The sequence below is a fragment of the Oncorhynchus masou genome, chromosome 16 (genome assembly GCF_036934945.1).
Source record: "Oncorhynchus masou masou isolate Uvic2021 chromosome 16, UVic_Omas_1.1, whole genome shotgun sequence".
Lineage (NCBI taxonomy): Eukaryota > Metazoa > Chordata > Actinopteri > Salmoniformes > Salmonidae > Oncorhynchus > Oncorhynchus masou.
In genome coordinates, this window is record NC_088227.1 from 24,742,960 (window position 1) to 24,757,904 (window position 14,945).

The following is a 14,945-nucleotide window of genomic DNA, read 5'->3' on the forward strand; positions in this document are numbered from 1 at the left end:
TTTCTTTAATGTTTTATCAGGTTTCAAGTGGCTGCTGGTGGTTCATGTCCTGGATCAAGATCCTCTTGAATTGTATTTGACTCCTCCTTTTGAAAATATAAAATTACCCTGTTAATCAACTGTAGCACAGCAAACACCTCAGATGACAACTGTAGTGGTCATTTTAGGCTTGAAATAGCCAGGAGGATTTTCTGAAGTATTTACCACTGACAAATAGAGAAAAACACACACATAATCATACATAAATGCCCCAAAGTAAATTCTTGCAAATCATACATGTTCTGCACCATGAAACGTGGAATGCAATTTATCCTATAATCTGAAACACATTTTGACATTTGTAACCAACATAGCCAAATTAAACGAATTCATGGAGGACTAGATTAGGCCTAACAAAATATACTGAAATTAAATAAAAAAGTTAACTAGTTCATTGCCCTCCCGCACTTTGAGAACCCCATAATTCTAATTTACAAATTGAACCAAAAGCAGCCAACAATCTGGGTACCAACGTCTGCCTCGCGACAGTTGCCAGAGACTCACCGCGGCGGTAAATTCGTTTGTTTACAGGAAGCTCTTGTTTGCTACCAACCGAAAATGCAAATGCAGTCACGATTGTAGACTACGTTAAACGTTATCTGTTTGTGTGGGGGTGGGGTGGGCGACCTACGGCTATTTTCCCCTACATCGGTTTGTTTAACGTGCCCCAACCGGAGATTGAATAAATTATCATACAGTGCTCGCCCTCTATAGTCCTTTTCGTTTAGCTGTAACGAGGTGGATACAATTCTCTATTCACAGTGACACACGGCGGTTACGGTTCCCTTCCCAAAGAGAATTCGTCAGGCGCCCCGTCCGTTAAGCGAACTGCTGTTTTTAAGTGCCCTACATAGTCATGTGATTGTAACGTAACCCGACCGGAAAACACCGACGACCATCGCTACCAATGCTTCTTGAGAGGAACAGAGCAGCTGCAAGCCCAACGGACAAGTCCTCCGGTAACAAACAACAACACGACTAACTCCACGGATTCAAGGCAAGCAGAGTAGAAAGGTAAGTCTACCCGCACTCCATTACATTTTGTATACCGACTGATGTAATTTATATACGGGTTCAATAAATCGGTCACTTTGAAGTTTAAGAAATGTATTCGGCGACCACCCCTTGTCCATTTCATGAGGCTCCGTTTATTTTCGCTACACCGCTCCTCTAGTCGGGGGGGCAAAGCAGAGGCTGGCGCCTGAGCCTTCGTGGCGCGCTCGAACACACCGTTTCAGCTCCTAAATGAAACCGATTACAATTATTTTGTTACTTGCCGATGCGTTGTTCTATAGCTAAATTAGACATGCCAGCAGCATAGGCGTTCACCTATAGGGTTTGTAAGGGCTATTTTTTTGTTTAGGACGAAAACGTACTGCGGAAGTGGTTTCTCTGCGGGATATCGGGCCGTTCCACGTGTCTACAATAGGGGCGGCGCTTTCTTACAAACACATAGGACTACTATGAACACATGGTACTTTACTGCTAGATTCCTAATTCTTGAGTGACTGCTCAAAGGTTTACTATTACTAAATGACTCATTCATAATTATTGAGTGTCACAGGTCTCAACAATTGACTGCTGGATGTCTGCCTCTACACAAAATATCATGATGGTATTTTCTGATAATGTAAGGCAGGCTACTTTATTTGCCAGAATGGATTTAATAAACATATTTGTCAATATTGTTTAATCACCACCAATGCTGCAACATTAGCCTGCAGTGTTTTCCAGCAGTAGTAGTAGACTATTGTGTCTGGACCAGATTGAGAGTTGCTTTCTTCATCTCTTTAGACAACTCCAGAATAGGTGGCGATTTTAGCATGTAAACCTTGGAGGGGCAAAATGAAAAAAAGTGGGATGCATGCCAGCAAAGCCACAACACTAAACAATACATTAATTGCACTATAACGGTGAAAAACGGTGCCCGCAAACTATTAGGTCCTACATAAAGCTGTCCCAACAGCAGAGTCCCAACACCTTACCACTGCTACACCTGGCTATCAGCGGAGCCTTGTCTGGCAGAAAAACAGTTAATTCAGCCTCATTTACTGCCATAAAAACATAGCTGATATGGCTGACTTGCTAAAACAAATGATGTTTCTAATGACAATTGAGATGTACAGACTATGATATAAAAGGGGATGACAAGCAGATAAGAGGCAATCCGTAATGTCGATTGAGACAATGAGCGAGCTAGGATGGATGTATTGTTGTATTGTCAATAGAACTATTTGTTTAGCACTTTTGAAATGCACAGCGACAGAATTCAGAACACTGGTCAATCTTACAGTGCTCTCCCTGTACACCAAGTTAGAACCGTAGGATAAATAAAAGGGGCATCTAAGCAGACAATGAAAGCTATTACAATATTCAATGATTACATTTCTCTAAAGCAGGTTATAGGCTACAGTAGAACAGTAGGTGAAATTAAGAGGGGTAAATAGACCACATTTTTAGGTTGAGGTACATGGGCTACTAACATTTTTTTAAAGCTTTATTTAACTAGGCGAGTTGGTTATAAACAAATTCTTATTTACAATGACGGCCTAACCCGGACAACGCTGGGCCAATTGTGCGCCGCCCTATGGGACTCCCAATCACGTCCGGTTGTGATACATCCTGGAATCTAATCAGAGTCTGTAGTGACACCTCTCACACTGAGATGCAGTGCCTTAGCCGCTGCGCCACTTGGGAGCCCTAAACTACACAACATACACTTCGTATTACTTTCTTAGCTACCATATACATATCTCCCTGGCATATTACATCATTTATGAAGCAGCACACAATACATTTTTGGACTCACCTTGTTGTTCTCGGCTCACTTGAACAGGAAGGTGGCGCGGTGGTCCTCCGAGTTAGGTTGTTTTGAGCGTGGCACAATTCATGCTTCATTGACAGCATGGCCAATGTTGAATGTTTATCATTTTAATCTTGGAAAAGAGCCCCTTAATACCCAAATTTGGGACCACACCGCCACTCACTGATTCCTTCCAAACCACTCGTTGAATTTGCGATTTCCAACTTGTTGTGTAATGTTTATGGCCGATAAGCACCGATACGTTTAGTCTTTAATTTCTCTTCATTATTTCTCTTCATATGACAATGATTTAAAATGATTTGCTAGTAAATTGTTGACTTGATTCATGATGACTGCTAGCTAAGATGGTGAAAGTATGATGTTGACATGATCAGTCCAATCATGTACATATAACGTGATTTGACATTCTTTTATCTGTGGCCAATGACCTTGAGCCTTCTTGGATGGGCACTTCTATGGCAGTAGTTGAAGGGCTAGAATTTTCAAGGTCTGCTCTTACATTTGGCAGTGATGTAAAGTTCCCATGAGTGACAGAACACTGAGCCAATCACTGTGCAACACTCCATATTTTCTGCTGGCTTTCCCCACCACCACAGAAAGCACTGAGCTAGGCTGAAACACCTGCACACCAAAGACAACAAAAAGAGACCATGTTTGTATGCGGCTTTATTAAGTCAATGATATATATTATTATTTTACATTGTTTGCAAACTGATGTGTTAATGCCAAAATAACATGCAAAACAGGAAAGCCCCCCCCCAAAAAAGTTATTTGTTAAAAAATTGTGTGGCTCAAAACAGATGTGGCACTGCCCCACCTGCCCTGAATGACGAGTCGCCACTGGGCAGCCCTCCTTCTTATGTACATGCAAAGAGAAGGCTCCTGAGTCAGCCTAGTGCCTACTGCCCAGGGTTTTGACTTGAGTGTTGTGGTGTTCCTGTGTGGTATAGTGAGAGAATGGGTGTTATACCCTGCAGGTTCCATTCCCATTGGTGGAGGGGTGGAACCAGTCAGTCTTGCCTCAGGAATGTGTAGATATACATAAACCTGATCATGTGACGCCCAAAAGCCTCCAATCCTGTGGTGACCTTTAGGGGTCAACTGCAGCTGTCTTGGTGGCCAGAGCAGAGAGCACACTCCCTATGAGTAAGGGTTCAAAGGGCGTAGGCATGCGAGGGGGTTGGAATCCCGTCAAAGGACTGAGAGCAGATTGTGCCTGAAGAGATTAGGCTACTTACCTAACCATACACCTTTATTCCATGGATCTGTCGGTTTCTATCTGACACTTCTGATTGGCTGGAATTCCAAGGTGGTATTTGCACTACCTCTGGAGATGCTGAGGGTTCAGAGGTGAGGTGACTGAGGTCTATATCGGAGTAACTTTTAGGTGTCTTATTCCACATCATCCAGTTTGTTTTATACAGTAGTTTTTGTTCAACTGACATAACTGCAAGGAAAAATACATTCAATGTGGTGTGCTCTTTCTTCCAAATGGATATTCTTCTAGCCTAAATATACGGTTGGTTAACCCCTCCCCTGCATCCTGTCCCCTGAGGCAGCTTGTAGGGTTGTGTGAGTAGTCCTCCGGAAGCTGCAGCCTAGAGGTCAATAAGGAAACCACCCATTCTGTCTCCTTTCCCATCGAACGCTTTTGCTAACGTGGTTATAAGCCAGCCTTGTGGAAAAGCTATCCAGTCAATAGCTCTGTGAACCTCAGAATCTCTGAGATCGGGTCATCTGATGTTAAACAGCTCCTTGTACTTATTGGACATTGAGCTGTTAGGCTATGTTTAGGACAAGAGCCCTTCCCTGCTTTGAAATATATTTGATGAAAATATGTTAGATTTGGTATTTAAAGATGATCCATGTTACATTAAAATAGTATGCCCATACATTATGTATCAGAATATAAGCCATTAAATTGCCTCTATTCAACAACAGCGTTTGTTTTGTTAGCCCACATTGGAGTTTGTTGTGGTGTTACAGCTGTCAGTGGCCCTCTCAGACTTCTCTCTTTGGTGGCATTGTAGTCCTCTTCCAGACAGGAAACTAACCAACTGACTGACTTGCCTTCGTCTTTGTGTCTTTCTATGTGCAGGTTGAAGAATGGAGTTGGCCAACCATGGTCTTATCCTCCTGCAGCAGCTCAACGCTCAGAGGGAGTTTGGCTTCCTGTGTGACTGTACCATCGCCATCGGAGATGTCTTCTTCAAAGCCCACAAGGCCGTGCTGGCTGCCTTCTCAAACTACTTCAGAATGCTCTTCATACACCAGGACAGGTATGGTAAACAACACGGCATCGGCTCTATCTGTAGGCTACATTAAGCTCGGCTAACATTACGTTTACTAATGATTTACAACTGAAAGCTTAATACAGCCCTGCTTGGACTGTTCAAACAAGTTCACCTAAAGGTTGTAGTAGAACATGTGCAACTCAATAAGGAAAGGACCATGTTTATGTATGGTGATCAATAAAAGCTTTTGTTTGCGTCATCAGTGTTTTCAATAGCCAAGATGTTTCGATGTGGCTGATAAATAAATTATTATTTATAACATGAATTCTCTTTTCAGTGACTGTGTCCGACTGAAGGCAGCCGACATCCAGCCAGACATCTTCAGCTACCTCCTCAACCTGATGTACACAGGGAAGCTGGCCCCTCAGCTCATCGACCCAGCCAGGCTGGAGCAGGGGGTCAAGTTCCTCCACGCCTACCCCCTCCTCCAGGAGGCCAGCCTGGCCAGCCAGACATCCTTCTCCCACCCAGAGCCCAGCCTGCCCCTCTCTACTTCCCTCTTTGGCATTCAGATCTCCGACAAGCAGGTTGCGCTGTCCGGCAGGCTGCCCGTCCGGCGCCAGCTCTCCTCACCTTTTGACCTGGACAGTCTCCCTGACAGGAAGTATCCGTCCACGTCTGCTGTAACAGCGGCATTCACCAACCATGCGTCCAAGCTGGACTCTTCGTTTCAGGAAATGGTGGAGGCTTCGACCAGCGGCCAACGGGCCTCGTATGAGGAGCATGGAGGGAACACCCCGACAGGAGAGGCGCCCTCCTTGGGTAGCTCCAACACCATTCTCCATGTGAAGCCGAGCATCATGAAGAGGAATGCCTCCTTCAGGAAGCACTACTCCTGCCACCTGTGTGGCAGCCGCTTCAACCAGAGGAGCCTGTTGAGGGAGCACCTCCTGCAGCACAGCCTGGCCCGGCTCCCTCTGGTGGCCAAGCCCAGCGGTGCACACTCACCTGTCCTCCCAGGAGGAGGAGCAGCCACCACACCAGAGGTGGAGGAGGTACTGCTAAGGGGAGGTGGAGAACGGTCCGCTGCCATGACAGTTGAGATGCTTAGTGACAGCGAGCAAGCACCGCCCTCTGGTTTCAGCATGGACTCTCCCAGAGCAGAGTTGTCGGGGTGGGCGACCGGGTGTCAGTCCCAGGCCGACACCCCACCTCCATCGGACATTGCGGATATCGACAACCTGGAGAGTGCTGACCTGGACCGCGAGGTGAAGCGCAGGAAGTACGAGTGCGCCACCTGCGGACGCAAGTTCATCCAGAAGAGCCACTGGCGAGAGCACATGTACATCCACACGGGAAAGCCCTACAAGTGCAGCGCCTGCGGCAAGAGCTTCTGTCGTGCCAACCAGGCGGCTCGCCACGTGTGCCTGACCCAGGGTGCCGACGCCTACACCATGGTGGACCGGCAGAGCATGGAGCTGTGTGCCGCAGGGGACGACACCAGCCAGATGGAGGCGCTGTTCCTTGGCTCAGCCAGGCCCTACAAGTGTAATGTCTGTGAGACCACCTTCTCCAGCCCCAACGAGGTCATCAAGCACCTGTGCTTCAGCCAAGGGGCTCTAGCTGGCCTGCAGGGGCAGTCAGGGGTGCGGCTGCTGCAGGGGGAGGAGTTTCCCAAAGACGAGGGCTCTGATTCGTCCGGCGCCGCCACCCTCATTACGGCCATAAAAACTGAGCAGATCTTGGTGGAGTAGGTCCACAGCACCAGAACCAGTCTTATATTTGTATTCTCTTATATACAGTATGTTTATTATTTCCTTTGGTAAATGATGGTCAGTAGTTAAGCTAAAGATTTAGTTAAGAGGTATATAGGATGGGTTTTATATCTACTGAAAATGCTTCCTCAGGTTTATTTAACAGCAAAGCCAGAGACTTGGACTTGTTTCAGTAGGAACTGTCTATTAAGTGTCCATGTGAAAACCACACACTGTACTAAGTCTCCTTTCCAACATGACGTTGCATTTGTTCGCCCATTTGTTCTCCTATGCATATGTCACTGACCAATTGGCAAAGTAGTATGTCGCTATTTGTTTCTCAATATGTGCTGCAGTTGAGTTCGTGGTGTGATTATGACTAGGGCTTTGTCTTATTCTCAGTCTCTTTCTGGTGCTTGATTTACATAGGTCTGTCACATTGGTTTCTGTTACTTAATTTAAAGTGGCCGTTGGCTGTGGTCGAGCCTCTCACTCAGCTTTTAGATCCAGACAGGAACAGGAAGTTGAGAGAGAGTTCCGGAGGAAGTGATGTTTCTCTACAATCAAATGGTGCAGGAGATACCAGGGGAAGCAACAGGCAGGCAGGTGCAGACCGAATGGTGGTCTCAACACATCTGCTGTAAAAGAAAACGTCTCTCCTTTTCCAAAGTGTTACTCGTGCAGTATACTGATGAAATAAGTATATGCCCAGTCCAGAATCAACCTCATTCCATGGCCTATTAGGTCCAGTAGGCTGTGTCTTCCTTTGGCAGTTTTCAGTAACCGTGTAAGCAGAACACGTACCATGACATTTAATAATTCCGTGGTATAAATTCCCTTCTGTTCATCGTTTTGAGCAGCCATTTTGTTACTTTTTGTGCAACGTCTGCCAACTGTGGGTATGAAAAGAAGCACAATTGCCATAGACGAAACAGGGCAATCTAGGCCCACATTAAGGATTGTGTTGGTTACTCCAACAGAGGCCTCAAAGCAGAAGCAAGCACTGTAGCTTTATAGGTGATGTTTACAGTCGTGCCATTTTTATAAACCTTTGTTTATTTTAAATAGCTACAATCTGTGCATTTTAAACACATTTACGTTATCATATTTTGATGCCTACATGTATTGAAGGGAGTTTTCAATTCTGTACAATATTGTACACCTTGCCAATTTGATGATCATTTGCTTGAATTTGTTCTTAAAGACCATATTTTGTGTTGGATATACCTTTCTAATTTTATATACAATGCTATATTTACAAATCATATTTTTTATTGCAAAGTTTGTATATTACTAATTGGTTTCCAATCTAGAAAACAATTGATTTAGTGTAGTGAAGGTGTATGTATATTTGTTGTCAATCTCTTTCCATTCAAGGCCTTGGTGTTACTGATAAAATTCTAGTATGATATTTATCTTAATCTGCTGTGGCTTCATTTGCAGTTACTCTTGCCCTCTGTTTGTACAGTACAGTTTGGTGGCAGGGAGGGTCAGGCTCAGTTCCATTGTGACCCCTAGCCCAGTCTCTTCTAGCTTCGTTCTATCCTTTAGGATCTCATAGACTAGCTGAAAGAAAAACAGCCATCCATATAGTAAATATGGCTTTATGGTTTATGCCTATCCTATTTAGACTCTATCCAGGGTGGGGCCAACTGGGACTGGGGTTCCATACTACTCATCCATATAGTAAATATGGCTTTATGGTTTATGCCTATCCTATTTAGACTCTATCCAGGGTGGGGCCAACTGGGACTGGGGTTCCATACTACTCATCCATATAGTAAATATGGCTTTATGGTTTATGCCTATCCTATTTAGACTCTATCCAGGGTGGGGCCAACTGGGACTGGGGTTCCATACTACTCATCCATATAGTAAATATGGCTTTATGGTTTATGCCTATCCTATTTAGACTCTATCCAGGGTGGGGCCAACTGGGACTGGGGTTCCATACTACTCATCCATATAGTAAATATGGCTTTATGGTTTATGCCTATCCTATTTAGACTCTATCCAGGGTGGGGCCAACTGGGACTGGGGTTCCATACTACTCATCCATATAGTAAATATGGCTTTATGGTTTATGCCTATCCTATTTAGACTCTATCCAGGGTGGGGCCAACTGGGACTGGGGTTCCATACTACTCATCCATATAGTAAATATGGCTTTATGGTTTATGCCTATCCTATTTAGACTCTATCCAGGGTGGGGCCAACTGGGACTGGGGTTCCATACTACTCATCCATATAGTAAATATGGCTTTATGGTTTATGCCTATCCTATTTAGACTCTATCCAGGGTGGGGCCAACTGGGACTGGGGTCCATACTACTCATCCATATAGTAAATATGGCTTTATGGTTTATGCCTATCCTATTTAGACTCTATCCAGGGTGGGGCCAACTGGGACTGGGGTTCCATACTACTTTCGCACAAATGGAGTCTTCATGCTGAGCAAATTAGACATAGTTCAGTCACATTTCCATTGGCTTAAAGACACAATATAAAAGTGAGCTTAAATGTGTTACATGGGGGAAGGACTCCTATTTATCTCGTGACTCACTCTGTGTTATAGTATATTCAGGCTTTGTGAAGTGAATACTACTGAAGTGTACTTCTCAGAGGTCAACATATAACACGTTTCTCCTCATCAGTTAGTCTCTGGATTCTCCCTGCTGAGCTCAAGTTGTACAATGTTCAACCACATTGGTCGTAGGTGTAAACTAACAGCTTAACGTCTTTCCCTGTGTCAATTATAAAATGTGTATTTATGCAAGCGGTTTGTCTTTTCTGTGTTGGGATATTTTTGGAAACAAGTTTCAGGGGTAATGGGGAAGCTGGGCGAGGGGAAAGTCCCTGACCTATGATCCTGGAGCGTTCACTCTGCTGCCCTCCCAAAGCTCAGTTGAACATGTACTGTGATATCTCTGTGTTCTCAGGAACGTACGTGAGTTAGTCTTCTGTGTAAATAATAAAGAAAACTATTTTACATTTTCACAGTGAAGAATGAACAATTAAAGAGATGTTTTGCAGAATTATGGCATGATTAATTATTTCTTATTCAGCTGTGTTCATCCCAAGAATACATGCATGTTTGATTTCAGATGTTTTACTCATCTTTTGGCTTTGGTTAAATAAACTCTGGACATTGCTACGGAGGGTTTCCCAGTCTTTCATCAACCCCATCCAAATGAACACATGGTTGTTGGATTAAATCGTGGATTGGTGTTGGGCTAATATCAATGTATTGGAATTAGTTGATCCTGAAAATGTTACAAGATGTCTCCACTTCATAAAAGGGTTTTGGCTCCTCTCCCTCCTTATAGGACAGTGCCGTTGTCGTATTACTCTGTAGGTTGGGGAAAACTTGGGTCTGTAATGTCATTTCTGCATTCAATTCAAATTCAGAGTTTTACTCCAGACTTTTCTAGTTAATAACTCACAACAGACCCGAGCTAAAACATTCATGATTTACAGAGCTGTTCACCGTTTTAACTGGCTTGTTCCATGACAACAAGGCCCAGGCAAGTTATACTAGATAGAGCAGTGGGACTGAAGTGTAAAGGCCCAATGCAGTTTAGTGTTTGAAAAGACCACTTGAAATTACAACCAGTTTTTGGGGGATGGAGTTTTGGTCACCAGGCAGTAAATTAGTTAATATACCAATAAGAAAGAGAGTTCCAAACCTCTCTGCCAATAATAGCAACTTTTCAGATTTTCACTCCCCACTCAGACCACTCCCAGACAGTCCAAGATAGATTCTGCTTGAGAAATTGCTATTTGTTAAGAATCATTTTTGTTTCCTTTTGACCATTTTAATTTAAAACAATCACAGTAAGGTACTTAATTGTTAGCTAGAAATATTTTTTTTATTGAGATAAAAACGGCTGCGTTGGAGGTTTAAAACCTCTTAAGGATCCGCCCCTTTTTTTCCAATTGTCACCTAAAATGACACACCCAAATCTAACTGCCTGTAGCTCAGGCCCTGAAGTAAGGATTTGCATATTCTTGGTACCATTTCAAAGGAAACACTTTGAAGTTTGTGGAAATGTAAAAGCCATGTATTAGAATATAACACAATGGATCTGGTAAAAGATAATACAAAGAAAAAAAAAAACCGTTATTTTATATATTTTGTACCATCATCTTTGAAATGCAAGAGAAAGGCCATAATGTAATATTCCAGCCCAGGTGCAATTTAGATTTCGGCACTAGATGGCAGCAGTGTATGTGCAACGTTTTAGACTGATCCAATGAACCATTGCATTTATGTTAAAACATTTGTATCAAGGCTGCCCAAATGTGCCTAATTTGTTTATTAACTTTTCATGTTCAAAATTGTGCACTTTCCTCAAGCAATAGCATGATATTCTTTCACTGTAATAGCTACTGTAAATTGGACAGTGCAGTTAGATTGACAATAATTTAAGCTTTCTCCCAATATCAGATATATCTATGTCCTGGGAAATGTTCTTGTTACTTACAACCTCATGCTAATCGCATTAGCCTACGTTAGCTCAACCGTCCCGTGGACTGGACACCGATCCCGTTAACGTATATTTGCCCATGTTTTGAAAAAGCTGTAACAAATTACTCATCGGTACTACAGAGGCAAAAGTAAGCCAGTTTATTTTGTGATCTTTCAAACATTTAAACATCTTGAGGATCATATGCAATGGTGTCTTGCCAATATTACTTCTGCAAGATTACGTGACATCCTCACCTGGGACATCAATTCTCCAAATCTTTTTACGGTATGAGGGTATCAGTTTCATGTGTGATAATTAATACACTAAATGTAATTCAGAACCAGATAGAAACAGAAACTCAGGTACACATTTTTATATTGCTAGCTTTATTTTTGAATGAAATATAGACAGGTTTCTGTATCTACTATTAACAGCTTGGAAAATGTAAAAGACAGAATTAAGTCCATGCTACAGATACATTATATGATTATAGGTTATAACAATATTATTTTTTGAAGTGCATAGGTATACAATTTGTACAGATGTTACCAGGTTCACAGTTAGATTGTGTTACAAAAAGCTCGGGCGGATCTAAGGGGGAGGTGCTTCCAAACCAAATGCAATAGAATAAGCAGTGAACACAGACTGTTTATTATTTATTTGTACTATTTTACATAAAACAAACATGGATGTGTGTGACAAATCCACAGTCAAAGTAAAGTGAAACAGTGACCAGATATAGTGGTCGAGGCTTCTAGGATTTCTCTCGTGTCTCATTGGTCAGTCAGCTTTGTGAGGTGTAAAGTCTAGAGCTATATTGTCAATCATCATTTTGACATCCAAGGGATAAATAGGAAGCACTCCATTCTCCCAGTATGTGCCCACAGTAGAATTGGCTCATCTAGCCACCCTAACTAATCCCAAAATCAGCATTTGAATTTCATTGGTAAATAAAAGTTGACTTGAAGATAAGTAAATCAGGCTGACCCAGAATGAGGCATTTGAGACAAATTGGACACATTTCGTCCTGCTGATGTTCTATCATGTTAGCAACCATGGATAACCTACCCTAAGTCAATTTGGCTTGGCTACATAGAAATGTCAATATAAGATGCTCTCTTTGTCTGGTACCATGTGATTTGTGATTGAGTAGTTTGTACCATCTAAAAACCTCACTGTTGCCAAATCAGTGAGGTTATGACTTACTGTACTTTCACACAAGTTACAACATGAAATGCATGTGTGGAATGTATTGTCAGCAAACAATGTTCATTTGAAAATGCAATGAAATGTAAACATTTCCAACATTCAAACATGAACATACATAACAGCACTCACCAGTGGGAATGGTAAAATATATCGACAGAGATGTGATAGTCTGTATCGGCAGCAGAGGGCGCCAAATAACTGGTGTACACTCCAAACTAGCATACAATCCTCCCTACGAGCGTACACTGTACACCAGAGATGCACGGATAGATCACCATTTCAAGAGATCAAGCAATTACACATATTTTGAAGTGCTATCCACAACGTTAGCAGAAGTCATACACCTGAAAATACAAGACAATCTAACGTGAGATATATGTTACTCTCCCCATGCAAGTGTATGTCCATCATAGTACACGGCATATTAATAAATCAGTGTCACCAAATACCTCTCTCACAATATCAAACCAGGCTGAGATAATAGTGTTTTATTGTATTTTTACACGATAATCAAAGACATACTTATTTCAGAAAGTAACAATACTTTTTTCACAGTCATTCAGGCAGTGAAGTATGTTTTATCTACAGTAGGAGCTGAAAATATATTGTCAGGCTGAAAGGTGAAGGGAAGTACAGTGTGACAGAACATGTCAAAGATTAAAGTTTGTAAGATTGTTGCACACCTATTGACTTTCACCTCACTCCATGTCTTCACATTAAGTCATCGTCTGCAATCAATGATATCGGACACAGCCATTGAAATCACATATGTACCATGGTTTAGTTAGAATTTCTGCAAAATCCAGACATTATCTTTGAATCTAAGTCTTACATATGTTTGAGAAAATGGGTCACATATTCCATACAAAAAAAATAAAGGATGGGGGAATGAGAGAATATGCATAAGATATAAATACAATATACAAGATAATAATCCTCCAACTCTGAGACCACACACACACACACACACACACACACACACACACACACACACACACACACACACACACACACACACACACACACACACACACACACACACACACACACACACACACACAGCAGACTCCCGAGCCACAGCAAGGTCATCAAAACAGAAAAAGTAAATCACATTGATTACGAGCCAGATGGGAAGCTTCAAAGGTGCAGGACTGTGGCTTGGTATGTGTGTAGGGAGATCGATGCTTCACCTATGGAGGGACAGTGGGGTGGGGATGCCACCTCTGTGTGACAGGCTGGGGCTGCAGGACAGGGGCATGGGGGAAGGAGAGAGGGGTGGGGTGGAGCGAAGTCACTCTGGGCAGGGTGGGGTGGAGCTCAGTCACTCAGTCGCTCTGGGCAGGGTGGGGTGGAGCTCAGTCACTCAGTCGCTCTGGGCAGGGTGGGGTGGAACTTAGTCTCAGTGTGTCTCCACAGTGCATCCTCTCACTCTCTCTCTCTTGCTAACTTTCTCACTATCACTCACTTCCTGGTCAGGACAGTCCGTCTCCCAGGCAACCATCTTGCATCTACAGCTAGGGTATAAATAAATACATGTTATTAGTAAATGGGTACCATTATCCTTAGAAACACATATCAAAAAACTGGTCTCCAACCTGTGGATAACAATTAGGAAATTACTTGATTTATTTAGAAAACCTCATTCAGTGGATTTTTTCTTCTAATGGATTGTTCTAATAAGATACTTGCATCTGAGAGTAGTTTGAAACAGGAGAACTTAGTGCCTCATATGCCTGAGTGGAAAATGCTTTTTGGGATGTTGTAGACTGCAGTACTGCTGACGCAGAACCCCCTATATGTCCCTCTCTCATGTATACCTCTCTTTTTTTCTCTGCTCCACTTTCCCCTCTCCTCCTCCCTCCCCTCTTCTCTGTCTGCTCCGTCATCCATTTCTCTTGGTTTTGTTTTTATGACTCAGCATGCTTAGAGGGACTGCTGTGCCAATGCTGCTTTCAGCCCGTTGTAATTCACCGACTCCTCTTTTTGCTGCAGTGCTGCGTTATTGCTTATTAAACATATAACAGGCCCGCGCCCTTTAATCAAGTCAAATTTTAGGTGGACCGTGTGTAGAATTGACAAATAAAGGGATCTGAATCTTAGAAACAGGTTATTCTGACATGTTTGCTCGACTCCATATTGAATCTGGGATGAAGGGAGAAAAGGAGGAGGATGAGGGAGGAATCATAATCTGTCTGTCAGCACAAGTTCATCTGCCCCTCACACACCGCTTCTCTTTATAGACCGCGGCCTACAGACTAGGGGTCAACCACGGCATTCCTGCTTTGATATAAAACGTCCCCAGGTTACTCGTACCTCGAACAAAAGCTGTTTCATCTGGTCAGCCGGAAAGTCCCTCCCCCGTCCCCCCCCCCTGATAAAAGTAGTGCCCATTGATGTTTTTAAAAAGCCACCATGA

General features: G+C 43.0%; 2 protein-coding genes across 4 annotated transcripts in view; one reads left to right on the forward strand and one right to left on the reverse strand.

Annotated features, from left to right (window-relative positions):
- Positions 1-921: 921 nt before the first annotated feature.
- zbtb2b (zinc finger and BTB domain containing 2b) lies at positions 922-10,002 on the forward strand. 2 transcript variants are annotated; one of them, XM_064991287.1, is made up of 3 exons: positions 922-1,053; positions 4,962-5,142; positions 5,435-10,002. In XM_064991287.1, exons 2-3 carry the CDS (start codon positions 4,970-4,972, stop codon positions 6,849-6,851), a joined length of 1,590 nt encoding a protein of 529 aa, XP_064847359.1. In that variant the 5' UTR covers positions 922-1,053; positions 4,962-4,969; the 3' UTR covers positions 6,852-10,002. The 2 variants fall into 2 exon arrangements, with proteins under 2 accessions (XP_064847359.1, XP_064847360.1); XM_064991288.1 differs by having other exon boundaries at positions 966-1,053; positions 4,969-5,142.
- A 1,683-nt stretch (positions 10,003-11,685) lies between these two features.
- The window catches only part of akap12b (A kinase (PRKA) anchor protein 12b), a 72,431-nt gene continuing 69,171 nt past the window's right edge, over positions 11,686-14,945 (reverse strand). For both annotated transcript variants that reach the window (XM_064991289.1, XM_064991292.1), the window contains one exon: positions 11,686-14,043. The gene's annotated coding sequence lies outside the window, so the exon portion shown is untranslated. The remainder of the gene's footprint in view (positions 14,044-14,945) is intronic.

Coding starts and splice junctions, on each gene's coding strand:
- zbtb2b (XM_064991287.1), top strand. CDS start 4,970: ATGGAGTTGGCCAACCATGGTCTTATCCTCCTGCAGCAGCTCAACGCT. Junction 5,143..5,434: donor CTCTTCATACACCAGGACAG/GTATGGTAAACA, acceptor TTCTCTTTTCAG/TGACTGTGTCCGACTGAAGG.